This window comes from Stegostoma tigrinum, chromosome 11 (assembly GCF_030684315.1).
Source record: "Stegostoma tigrinum isolate sSteTig4 chromosome 11, sSteTig4.hap1, whole genome shotgun sequence".
Classification (NCBI taxonomy): Eukaryota; Metazoa; Chordata; class Chondrichthyes; order Orectolobiformes; family Stegostomatidae; genus Stegostoma; species Stegostoma tigrinum.
The window spans coordinates 280,181-292,689 of NC_081364.1; the positions used below are offsets into that span (position 1 = coordinate 280,181).

The following is a 12,509-nucleotide window of genomic DNA, read 5'->3' on the forward strand; positions in this document are numbered from 1 at the left end:
TTTTCAGTTCCACCCAAATAACTTCCCTGGATGTATTTACAGGAATATCACCCCACTGTAATAGTATCATTAATTAAAAATTCCACTCCCCCTCTTCTCTTGCCCTCTTTTCTATCCTTCCAATAGCAGCTAAACCCTGAACATTAAGCTGCCAGTCCTGTCCATCCCTGAGCCACATCTCTGAAATTTCAATGATATCCCAGTCCCATTTTTCCAACCATGTCCTGAATTCATCTGCCTTACTTGTTAGGCATCTTGCATTGAAATAAATGCAGTTTAATTTATTAGTGCTACCTTGTTCTCTGCTTTGTTCCTGCCTGCCCTGACTGTTTGACTTGGCTCTTTTCCCAAAGTTGTCTCAGACTGATCTCTTTCCCCACCATCTCCCTGTCCTCCTCCCACTTACTAGTTTAAATCTTCCCAAGCAGCTCTGGCATATCTCCCCACCAGTATATTAGTCCCCTTCCAATTCAGGTGTAATCCGTCCTCCTTATACAGGTCACTTCTATCCCAGAAGAGATTCCAATGATCCAAAAATGTAAATCCTTCTCCCCTGCACTGGCTCCTCAGCCACACATTCATCTGCTCCATCCTTATTCCTCTCACTAGCTTATTGCACTGACAGTAATCCAGACATTACTACCTGCTTTTAGAAACATAGAAGGTAGGAGGAGGAGGAGGCCATTTGGTCCTTTGAGCCTGCTCTGTCATTCTTCACAATCATGGCTGATTGTCCAACTCAATAGCCTAAATCCTGCTTTTTCCACATAACCTTTGAACCCATTTACCCCAAATACTATATGTAGTTGCGTGTTGAATACATTCAATGTTTTGGCATCAACTACTTCCTGTAGTAATGAATTCCACAGGGTCACCACTCCTTGGGTGAAGAAATGTCTCCTCCTCTCTGTCTACCCCGAATTCTCATACTGTGACCCCTGGTTCTGGACACATCCACCATCAGGAACATCCTCCCTACATCTACCCTGTCTGATCGTGTTAGAATTTTATAAGTCTCCATGAGATCCCCCCTCATTAATCCAAACTCTAGCAAACACAGTCCTAACCTAGTCAATCCCTCCTCATACATCAGTCTCATCATCCCTGAAATCAGCTTGGCAAACCTTGACTGCATTCCCTCAAGTGCAACAGTGATATTCCTCAGAAAAGGAGACCAAAACTGCACACAATATTCCAGGTGTGCTCTCACCAAGGCCCTGTACAACTGCAAGAATATGTTCCTGCTCCTGTACTCGAAACCTCTCGCAATGAAGCCCAACATACCATTTACCTTCTTTACTGCCTGCTGCACCTGCATGCTTACCTTCACCGACAGGTGCAAAAGGACTCCCAGGTCCCACTGCACACTCCCCTCTCCCAATTTACAGCAATTCAGTAGTAACCTGCGTTCTTGTTTTTTGCTTCCAAAGTGAATAACTTCACATTTATCCAAATTATACTGCATCTGCCATTGATTTGCCCACTCACCCAACTTGTCAAGATCATGTTGGAGCATCCCTGCATCCTCGTCACAGAATGGCTGGGGTCCCTGCACTGAGCCCTGTGGCCTCCCACTATTTACTGCCTGCTCATTTGAAAAGGACCCATTAATTTCTACTCTTTGTTTTCTCTCTGCCAATTGGTTTCCTATCCATCTCAATACACTTCCCCCTATCTCATGTGCTTTAATCTTGCACATTAATCTCTTCGTGGGTCACTGTCAAATGGTTTTTGAAAGTCGAAAGATACTACATCGACTGGCTTCCCCTTTCAATTCTACAAGTTACATCTTCATAGAATTCCAACAGATTTGTCAAGCCATGTTGACTCTGTTTGATCATGCCACCACTTTCTACAAGATCTGCTGTAAAATCCTTGACAATGGATTTGAGAATTTTCCCCACTACCGATGTTAGGCTCACTGATCTTTAATTCCCTGTTTTCTCGCTACTCTTCTTTTTGAATACTTGAATGACATTAGCCACCCTCCAATCTGCAGCATCTGTTTCAAAGTCTATCGAATCCTGGAAGATGACCATTAATCATCACCTATTTCTAGAGCTATTTCCTTAATTGCTCTGCGATGTAAATCATCAGGCCCTGTGGATTTATCGGCCCTCAATGCCTACAATTTTCCCAGCACAATTTCTCTACTAATATTGATCTCCCTCCGTTCTTCCCTCTCACTAAATTTTGCGTCCTCCAACAATTCTGGCATCTGATTTGTGTCCTCTTCTGTGAAGGCCGAACCAAAGTATGTATTCAGTTCCTCAGCTGTTTCTTTGTCCACTGTTATGCACTCCCTCATTTGTCTGTAGGGAATCAACATTTGTCTTTACCAATCTCTTTCTCCTCACATATCTACAGACACTCTCAGTGTCAGTCTTTATGTTCCTGCAAGCTTATTTTCATACTCTATTTTCCCTTTCTTCATCTATTCCTTGGACCTTCTTTGCTGAATTCTAAACTGCTCAGATTTATTATTCTTCTTTGACAATCTGTGCGCTACTTCCTTGGATCAGATTCTATCTCTAATTTCCTTTGTAAGCCACGGATGGGCCCTCTAACACATTTTGCTTTTGCGACAGACAGGAATACACAGATGTTGCAGTTCCCCCAAGCGTTCCTTGAATCTCTGCCTAGATTCCTACATTCTCTCCTCAGAATTTCATCCTTTTCTCGTCCTACTTCGTTAGCTCTAATAGGTACATTGACCTCTTGCTGGTCGCTATCCAGTTTGAGAATATTCTGCATCCTCTCCGAGATATACTTGATCCTGGCATCAGGGAGGCAACACACCATTCCGATGTCTTGTTGTTGGCCACAAAACATCAATCTGTGATTCTGACTACACTGTCTGCTGGCATAATCAATCTTATCCAGCCACTCTTCATAGCCAACCTGCTCCATCCCAGGCAACATCCTGGTGAATCTCATCTGAAACCCCTCCAGTGCAATCAGATCCTTCCTATAATGCACTGACCAGAGCTGCATGCAGCACTCCAGCTGCAGCCTAACCAAAGTTCTGTACAATTCCAACATAGCCTCCTGTTGTTATAATCTGTGCCATGACTGATAAATGCAAGTGTCCCATATGCCTTCCTATTAATCTTTCCTGGCACCTACAGAGATTTGTGGAAAAGCATCCCAACATCCCCCTCTTCCTTTGAGCTTCCTATTGTCTTGCCATTTTTTGAATATTCCCCTGTTTTGTTACTCCTCCCAAAGAGCATCAACTCATTTTTATCAGAGTCAAATTCTATCTGTCACTGATAACACATTGCGGAGCTGGAGGAACACAGCAGGCCAGGCAGCATAAGAGGAACGGGAAAGTTGACATTTTGGGTCAGGATCCTTCTTCAGAAATCTGTCTGTCACTGATCTGCCCATCTGACCAATCCATTATAAACTCCTGTAACCTAACATCTTCTTGCTCACTATTTACCACATGGACAATTTAGGTATCATCCGCAAACTTACTTACCATTCCCTGCATTCTCATCAACATAATTTAAGGATATCACAAACAATGAAGCACCTAGCACTGATCCCTGTGGTACACCACTGCACACTGGGTTCCAGTCACACAAACAGTTTTCGACCATCACCCTTTGTCTCCTGCCACAAAGCCATCTTTATATCTAAAGTTCCCTTGAATTGCATGTGTTTTTACCTCTACCAGTTTCCCATGGGACACCTTGTCAAAGACTTTACTGCAATTCACTATAAATCACGTCGGTTATCTCCTTCCCCCTGACATACTTATAGAATATCTTGGGATTCTCCTTAATCTTACCCACTTGTGTATTGTCATGCCCCTCTATTTTAAAGAGAGTGCTTAAGTATTATTGCATTTTACATACATGAAAGATATTTATAAAGAGTTGGCATTAATGTTTCCAGAAGCCTACTGATTTTGATAACTAGATTTAGATTCGTAAACGGCCTCAGCCACTTACCTGTCAACTTCTTGCTTACTCATTGCAGCAAACGTGAAACATTCGGTAACTCCATTTATAGCCAGCAGCAGTACATAGACACTGTAATAACGCAGAAGAGTTGGACCTACAGAGAAACAGCAAACTATTACATTTAACCTTCTTTTCTCAATTCTCCCCCTCATGGTATACGTCCATGCTGAAAACTATTTAAGCAGTAAATGTTACAGTCCATTGGTTCCCTGAAGTGAGTGTCTCCAATGTCAATTCAAGGCATGAATTATTCAGATGAATTATTTGACTATGTAGTCCACAAATGAAATCATCCTTGCCCTGAGTCTAAGGAAAAGAATTTGTGAGGATATACAACTTATTTCCAATTACTGGATAACATTGGTAATGAAGTGCATAAAAAGTTGAAGTGCTGTCGTCAACAATAATGATGTGTTTTTATAATGTTTTTAACATCATATGACACCTCAAGTTCTTTGTGGGAATGTTGTGAAACAGGGCAGCACGGTGGCTCAGTGGTTAGCACTGCAGCCTCACAGCGCCAGGGACCCAGGTTCGATTCCAGCCTTGGGCAGCTGTCTGCGCAGAGTTTGCACGTTCTCCCTGTGTCGGCACGGGTTTTCTCTGGGTGCTCCGGTTTCCTCCCACAGTCCAAAGATGTGCAGGCTAGGTGGATTGACCATGCTAAATTGCCCGTAGTGTTCAGGGGTGAGTGGGTTATAGGGGGATGCTCCAAGGGGCGGTGTGGACTTGTTGGGCCGAAGGGCCTGTTTCCACACTGCAGGGAATCTAAAAAATAAAATCTAAAAAATTTGGCATAAGGACACACTGAGACAGGATCTTGGTCAAATGTAACCTGGAAGAGACATTTTAAAAGAAGAACGTCAGACAGGTTTAAGCAAGGAATTTTCTTAAGGAATGGGCAATAATTGCTTGCCCAGCCAGTGAAGTCCGTATCCCATGAATTAATAAAATAAAATGTTATCCCCCAACAACATGAACTTTTATTTTCTATATACACCTTATAATAGCTGAAATCTATGTAAAATATATCTACTGGTTCCCCTTTATCTGCAGCACAAGTTATTTCTTCAAAGAGCTCCACGAAATTACTTAAACATGACTTTCCTTTGACATGGCTCTGACTGATACCTGGAACTTATTCAAGTACCCTGTTGTACTATCTTTAATAATAGCTTTTAACTTTACCCCAATGACAGATGTTAAGTCAAAAGGCTAGAAGTTTCCTGCTGTCTGCCTCCATCCCTTTTTGAATAAAGGAGTTACATTAGCTATTTTCCAATTGGAAGGAACCTTCACTGAATCTAATGACTTCTGGAAAATTAAAGCCAACGCATCAACCATCTCACGATCTTTTCACTGTGACAATTCACGAAGGCTTCCTAGACAGCATCTTCCAAACCCATGAACACTCCCATCTCTAAAGATGAGGGCAGCAGATACATGGGAACACTTTCCCCCACAAGTTCCCCTCCAAGCTACTTTCTATCCTGACTTGAAAATATATTGCCATTCCGTCAGTGTCGCTGGGTCAAAATCCTGGATTTCCCACCACAAGGGTAATGTGGGTCAACCCACAACATATTTTGGCTTCAGCGGTTCCAGAAGGCAGCACATGACCAGGTTTTCTAAGGCAATCTGGGAATGGGCAATAAACACTGATGTTCCTAGCCTACTCCCAAAGCAAAAATGAACTTTAAAAAATTACTTCTGAAATGTTGTAGTCTTCATGAAGCTGCATAAATTCCTTCTCTTTCACTCCACAAAAAGATGTGTTGAAATACAGCACTCTACACAGAAAAAGCAATACCTGGGCCCGAACTCAGCATCGATCCACCATACACATTCAGTGCCAGATGAGAGTATGAATATCCAAACACTGCGATGGTCAGTCCAATCAACATCACCAGCTTCATAAGCATCTCCAGAACAGCAGCTGCCATAGAAACATCCTCCTGGTAACCAAACAGGAAATTTTGTGAATATTCTATTCTTCATAACTTGGCAGCTATCACAATAAAAACTAAGCCTGAGACAGATGAGAATCTTAAAATATGAACGTGATATCCAGCCAATTGCACACGCTAGCTGTTTCAAACAGCTACCCAATTAACCACCATCTTCTGCAATCTTTCCTTACCTCAACAAAGTTTTACCTTCATGTAGTAACCCAATTCTCTTTGAAAGTTGCTCCAGTAGTGAATCAATTTCCAACATCCTTTCATGTTACTGAAGTCCCTAATCCATAGCACATGTCCTGTGCATCCACTCTAAGGCCTACTTATCCTTCATAGGGTGTGATCTGAATTAACTAGGTGAGACTTGGAATTTTATAAAATGCAGCATAACTTCCTCTTTTCTGTACTCTTGGGATTAATTTGGAAACACAAGGACCTCAACTGCTTTTAGAGTCGTACTAAACAGAAACAGACCCTTTGGTCCGACCAGTGCATGCCAACCATAATCCCATACTAAACTAGTCCCATCTGCCTGCGCATGGCCCATATTTCTCCAAACTTACCTATGCACATATACATCCAAATGTCTTTTAAACATTGTAATTGTATTCTCACTCACCACTTTCTCAGGAAGTTCATTCCACACACGAACCACTTTTTTTTAATCTCTCTCCACTCACCTTAAAAATGTGGCCCCTAGTCTTGAAATTCCCTATTTTAGGGAAAAGATAACTACCTTCAAGTCTATCTATACCTCTCATTATTTTATAAGCTTTGATTAGGTCACCTCTCAAATATGATAGCAAGGTGTAGAGCTGGATGAACACAGCAGGCCAAGCAGCAGAGCAGCAAGAAGGCTGACATTTTGGGCCTCCGAAACATCAGCCTTCTTGTTCCTCTGATGCTGCTTGGCCTGCTGTGTTCATCCAGGTCTACACCTTGTTATCTCAGATTCTCCAGCGTCTGCAGTTCCTACAATTTCTGAAACAATTTTGAACTCTCAACTATGCTCCAGTGAAAGAGCTCATAGCCTATCCAGCCTTTCCTTTTTGCTCAAACCTTCCACATCCGGCAACATCCTGGTAAATCTCTTCCAGTTATAGGAACCTCTCCAGATTAATAATATCTTTCCTATAACTAGATGAGCAGATGAGCAGAACTGGACACAGTTCTCCAGAAGAGGCCTCACCAATGTCCTCTACAACCTCAACATAAAGTCCCAACTGCTATACGCAAAGGTCTCAGCAATGAAGGCAAGCATGATAAACACCTTTTTTAACTATCCTGTCTATATGTGACGCAAACTTCGAAGAATTATGTATCTGCACTCCTAAGTCTTACTATTCTACAATACTACCCAAACGTCCTACCTTTAATTGTATAAACCCTACCCTTGGAGATAATAAGAACTGCCGATGCTGGAGTCAGAGATAACACAGCGTGGAGCTGGAGGAACACAGCAGGCCAGACAGCATCAGAGGTGTAGGCAAGTTGACATTTTGGGGTTGGGACCCTTCTTCACAAGAAGGGTCAGCCCCACCCCATAGTTCCAAGGCACGTACCCCTGCAACTGGCAAAGATGTTGCACTTGCCCATTTACCTCCCCCCCTCCCAGTATCCAAGGGCCGAAACATACCTTCCAGTTGAAGCAACACTTCACCTGCACTTCCCAGAATTTAGTCTACTGCTCACAATGTGGTCTCTTCTACGTTGGGGAAATGAAGAATAGGCTGGGTGACGGTTTCACAGAACATTTACATTCTGCTCCATTTATACACCAGGGACAAATCAAGTAAGCTTCTCTTTTTTTTAAACTTTCTGATAAGGGGGCTAGCAGGGATGGCAGTGCAGGGAATGAAATGTTCCTCCTGCATGATGTTTGAGGTGAGGGACGCCATTAGTGTCCCACCCAAGTATATCTGTAGGAAGTGCACCCAACTCTTGCTCCTCCAAGACGCCATTAGGGAACTGGAACAGGAGCTGGATGAACTTCGGATCATTCAGAAGCTAGAGTCTGTGATAGATAAGAGTTACAGGGAAGTAGTTACTCCTAAGCATGAAGAAAGCTGGGTAACTGTTAGAAGGGGGAGAAAAAACAGTGCAGGGATCCCTTGTGGTCATTCCCCTGAAAAACAAGTATATTGTTCTGGATACTGTTGGGTGGGGGGAACCTACCAAGGGCATGCACTGGGGTGCAGATCTCTGGCACAGAGTCTGTCCCTCTTGCACAGAAGGGAAGGGGGGATAGGAGGAGAGTGTTAGTCATTGGGGACTCAATAGTTAGAGGGACAGATAGAAGGTTTGTTGGGAACAAAAGAGACTCACCATTGGTGTGTTGCCTCGGAGGTGCTAGGGTCCGTGATGTCTCGGATCATGTTTTTGGGGTCCTGAAGGGAGAGGGTGACCAACCCCAAGTTGTGGTCCACATAGGCACCAATGACATAAGTAGAAAGAGGGATTGGGATGTAAGGCAGGATTTCAGGGAGCTGGGTGGAAGCTGAGAGCTAGAACAAACACAGTAGTTATCTCTGGTTTGTTACCTGTGCCACGTGATAGCGAGGCAAAGAACAGGGAGAGATTTCAGGTGAACACGTGGCTGCAGGGATGGTGTAGGAGGGAGGGCTTCAGGTACATGGACAATTGGGGCTCATTCTGGGGAAGGTGGGACCTCTACAAACAGGATGGTCTCCACTTGAACCAGAGGGGCACTAATATCCTGGGTGGGAAATTTGTTAGTGCTATTTGGGTGGATTTAAACTAGCTCAGCAGGGGGATGGGAAACTGAGGTATAGTTCCAGTACACAGGAGGATGAGAGTAGGGAGGACATGGACAGGATTTTACTGTCACAGGAATGTGCTGGCAGAGAGTAAGCTGGTTTGAAGTGTGTCTACTTCAACGCCAGGAGTATCTGGAATAAGGTAGGTGAGCTTGCAGCATGGATAGGTACCCGGGACTTCGATGTTGTGGCCATTTTGGAGACATGGATAGAGCAGGGTCAGGAATGGATGTTGCAGGTTCCAGGGTTTAGATCTTTCATTAAGATCAGGGAAGGTGGTAAAAGAGGGGGAGGTGTGGCTTTGTTAGTCAAGGACAGTATAATGGTGGCTGAAAGAACTTTTGATGAGGACTTGTCTACTGAGGTGGTATGGGCTGAGGTCAGAAACGGGAGAGGAGAAGTCACACTGCTGGTAGTTTTTTTATAGGCCTCCGCAAAGTTCCAGGGATGTGGAGGAGAGGATTGGCAAAACGATTCTGGGCAGGAGTGAAAGGAACAGGGTGGTCATTATGGGAGACTTTAACTTCCCCAACATTGACTGGAAATGCTATAACTCTAGTATGTAGGACGGATCAGTTTTTGTCCAATGTGTGCAGGAGGGTTTCCTGACACAGTGCGTCGAAGGGCCAACAAGAGGGGAGGCCACACTGGATCTGGTACGTTGGGGCGGCACGGTGGCTCAGTGGTTAGCACTGCAGCCTCACAGCACCAGGGACCCAGGTTCAATTCCAGCCTCGGGTGATTGCCTGTGTGGAGTGTGCACATTCTCCCCATGTCTGCGTGGGTTTCCTCCGGTGCTCCGGTTTCCTCCCACAATCCAAAGATGTGCAAGTTCGGTGGATCGGCCATGCTAAATTGCCTGTAGTGTTCAAGGATGTGTAGGTCATAGGGGGATGGATCTGGGTGGGATGCTTCGGGGGTGGTGTGGACTTGTTGGGCCGAAGGGCCTGTTTCCACACTGTAGGTAATCTAATCTAATCTAATGAACCAGGCCAGGTGTTTGATTTTGTGACAGGTGAGTGCTTTGGAGAGAGTGGCCACAATTCGGTTACGTTTAGTTTAGTGATGGAAAGGGATATGAACATGCCACAGGGCAAGAGTTATAGATGGGGGAAGGGCAATTATAATGTGATTAGGCAAGACTTTGGAGGCATAGAATGGGGTAGGAAAATGCAGGGGATGGGGACAATTGAAATGTGGAGCTAGTTTAAGAAACAGATATTGTGTGTCCGTGATAGATATGTCCCTGTCAGGCAGAGAGGACGCGATAAGGGAACCGTGGTTTACTAAAGAAATTGTATCTCTTGTTAAGCGGAAGAGAGAAGCTGATATGACATTGAGACGAGATGGTTCAGATGAGGTGATGGAGAGTTACAGAGTAGCTAGGAAGGATTTAAAGAGAGAGTTAAGAAAAGCAAGGAGGGGACATAAGCAGACATTGGCAGGCAGAATAAAGGAGAACCCTAAAGCTTTCTATAGGTATGTGAGGAATAAGAGGATGACTAGGGTAGGAATAGGGCCAGTCAAAGACAGAAGTGGAAAGCTGTGTGTGGGCCCTGTGGAGATCGGAGAGTTGCTAAACAAATATTTCTGATCTGTTTTCACTCAGGAAAAGGAGAATATTGTAGAGGACAAGACTGAGTTATGGGCTCCTAGAATTGAAACAATTGGGGTTATTAAGGAGGAAGTGTTATCAATTCTAGAAGGTGTGAAGATACATAAATCCCAGGGCCGTATGGGATTTTTCCGAGGATTCTCTGGGAAGCTAGGGAGGAGATGGCGGAGCCTTTGGCCTTGATCTTTGAGTCATCATTGCATATAGGTTTAGTACCAGAGGACTGGAGGATTGCAAATGTTGTGCTCTTGTTCAAAAAGGGCAGTAGAGATGACCCAGGTAATTATAGACCAGTGAGCCTTACGTCTGTTGTAGGAAAAGTTTTGGAAAGGATTATAAGAAATAGGATTTATAATCATCTGGCAACCAACAATTTGAATGGAGATAGTCAACATGGATTCGTCAAGGGCAGGTCGTGTCTCACAAACCTCATTGGGCTTTTTGAGAAGGTGACCAAGCATGTGGATGAGGGTAGGGCAGTTGACGTGGTGTACATGGACTTCAGTAAAGCCTTTGATAAGGTTGCACATGGTAGGCTATTGGAGAAAATGTGGAGGCATGGGATTGAGGGAGATTTAGCAGTGTGGATTAGAAACTGGCTTTCTGTAAGAAGGCAACGAATGGTGGTTGATGGAAAACATTCTGCCTGGATTCCAGTTACTAGTGGTGTGCCTCAAGGATCTGTTGTGGGACCACTGCTGTTTGTCAATTTTATAAATGACTTGGACGCAGGGATAGGTGAATGGGTTAGTAAGTTTGCAGATGACACTAAAGTCGGTGGAGTGGTGGACAGTGTGGAAGAATGTTGCAAGTTGCAGGGAGACTAGGATAAACTGTAGAATTGGGCTGAAAGGTGGCAAATGGGAGTTCAATGCGGCTAAATATGAGGTGATTCACTTTGGGAAGAATAATAGGAAGACAGAATACTGGGTCAATGGAAAGATTCTTGGTAGTGTGGATGTGCACAGGGATCTTGGTGTCCACATACATAGATCCCTGAAGTTGCCACCCAGGTTGATAGTGCTGTAAAGAAGGCTTACGGTGTGTTAGATTTTATTGGTAGAGGGATTGAGTTCAGGAGCCGTTATGTCATGCTGCAACTGTACAAAACGCTAGTGCGGCCTCACTTGGAATATTGTGTGCAGTTCTGGTCACCCCATTATAGGAAAGACGTGGAAGCATTGGAAAAGGTGCAGAGGAGATTTACCAGGATGTTGCCTGGTCTGGAGCGAAGGTCTTATGAGGAAAGGCTGAGGGACTTGGGTCTGTTCTCATTGGAGAGAAGAAGGCTAAGAGGGGATTTAATAGAGACATACAAGATGATCAGAGGATTAGATAGGGTGGACAGTGAGAGTCTTTTTCCGAGGATGATGACTTCAGCTTGTACAAGGGGGCATAGCTACAAATTGAGGGGTGATAGATTTAAGATAGATGTCAGAGGCAGGTTCTTTACTCAGTGTGTTAAAGGCGTGGAATGTCCCGTCTGCCAATGTAGTTAACGCAGCCACATTAGGGGCATTTAAACAGTCCTTGGATAAGCCTATGGATGATGACGGGATAGCGTAGGAGGATGGGCTTAGATTAGTTCACAGGCCGGCGCAACATCGAGGGCCAAAGGGCCTATTCTGTGCTGTATTGTTCTATGTTCTATGCTCGCCGAAAAGACCCTGAGCTTCCAGATGCCTGCCACTTTAACACACCTCCCTGTTTCCTGGCCAACATCTCTGTCTCAGACTTGCTGCAGAATTCTAGCGAAACTCAATGCAAGCTGGAAGAACAACATCCCAAGCTCCCAGGCACTGCTCCACAGGAGTCAATTATTAACAAATCTGTTCCATGATATTTTGCCAAATATTGGAAGTCCATATGAGGAGTATCAATCTCATTCTATGAAAGAACGCAATCAAGTTGTCAGGGAAAGGTGCTAAATTGGGGAAAGCTAATTACAACAAGCTAAATTACAAAAAGCTAAATTGCGGGAAAGCTAATTACAACAATACTAGACAGGAACTGAAGAATATAGATTGGAGGCAGATGTTTGAGGGCAAATCAACGTATGGTAAGTGGGAGGTTTTCAAGTGCAAGGTGCTGGGAAGTCAGGGCCAGCACATTCCTCTAAGGATGAAGGATAAGTATGGCAAGTTTAGGGAGCCTTGGATAATGTGAGATATTGTGAGCCTAATCAAAA

At 44.1% G+C, this 12,509-nt stretch overlaps 1 protein-coding gene across 2 annotated transcripts in view; it reads right to left on the reverse strand.

Annotated features, from left to right (window-relative positions):
• The window catches only part of rft1 (RFT1 homolog), a 93,941-nt gene that overhangs the window by 15,581 nt on the left and 65,851 nt on the right, over positions 1–12,509 (reverse strand). For both annotated transcript variants that reach the window (XM_059649674.1, XM_059649673.1), the window contains exons 10-11: positions 5,782–5,926; positions 3,960–4,065 (exon numbers count right to left, since the gene is read on the reverse strand). In XM_059649674.1, coding sequence (XP_059505657.1) covers positions 3,960–4,065; positions 5,782–5,926 — 251 coding nt within the window. The remainder of the gene's footprint in view (positions 1–3,959; positions 4,066–5,781; positions 5,927–12,509) is intronic.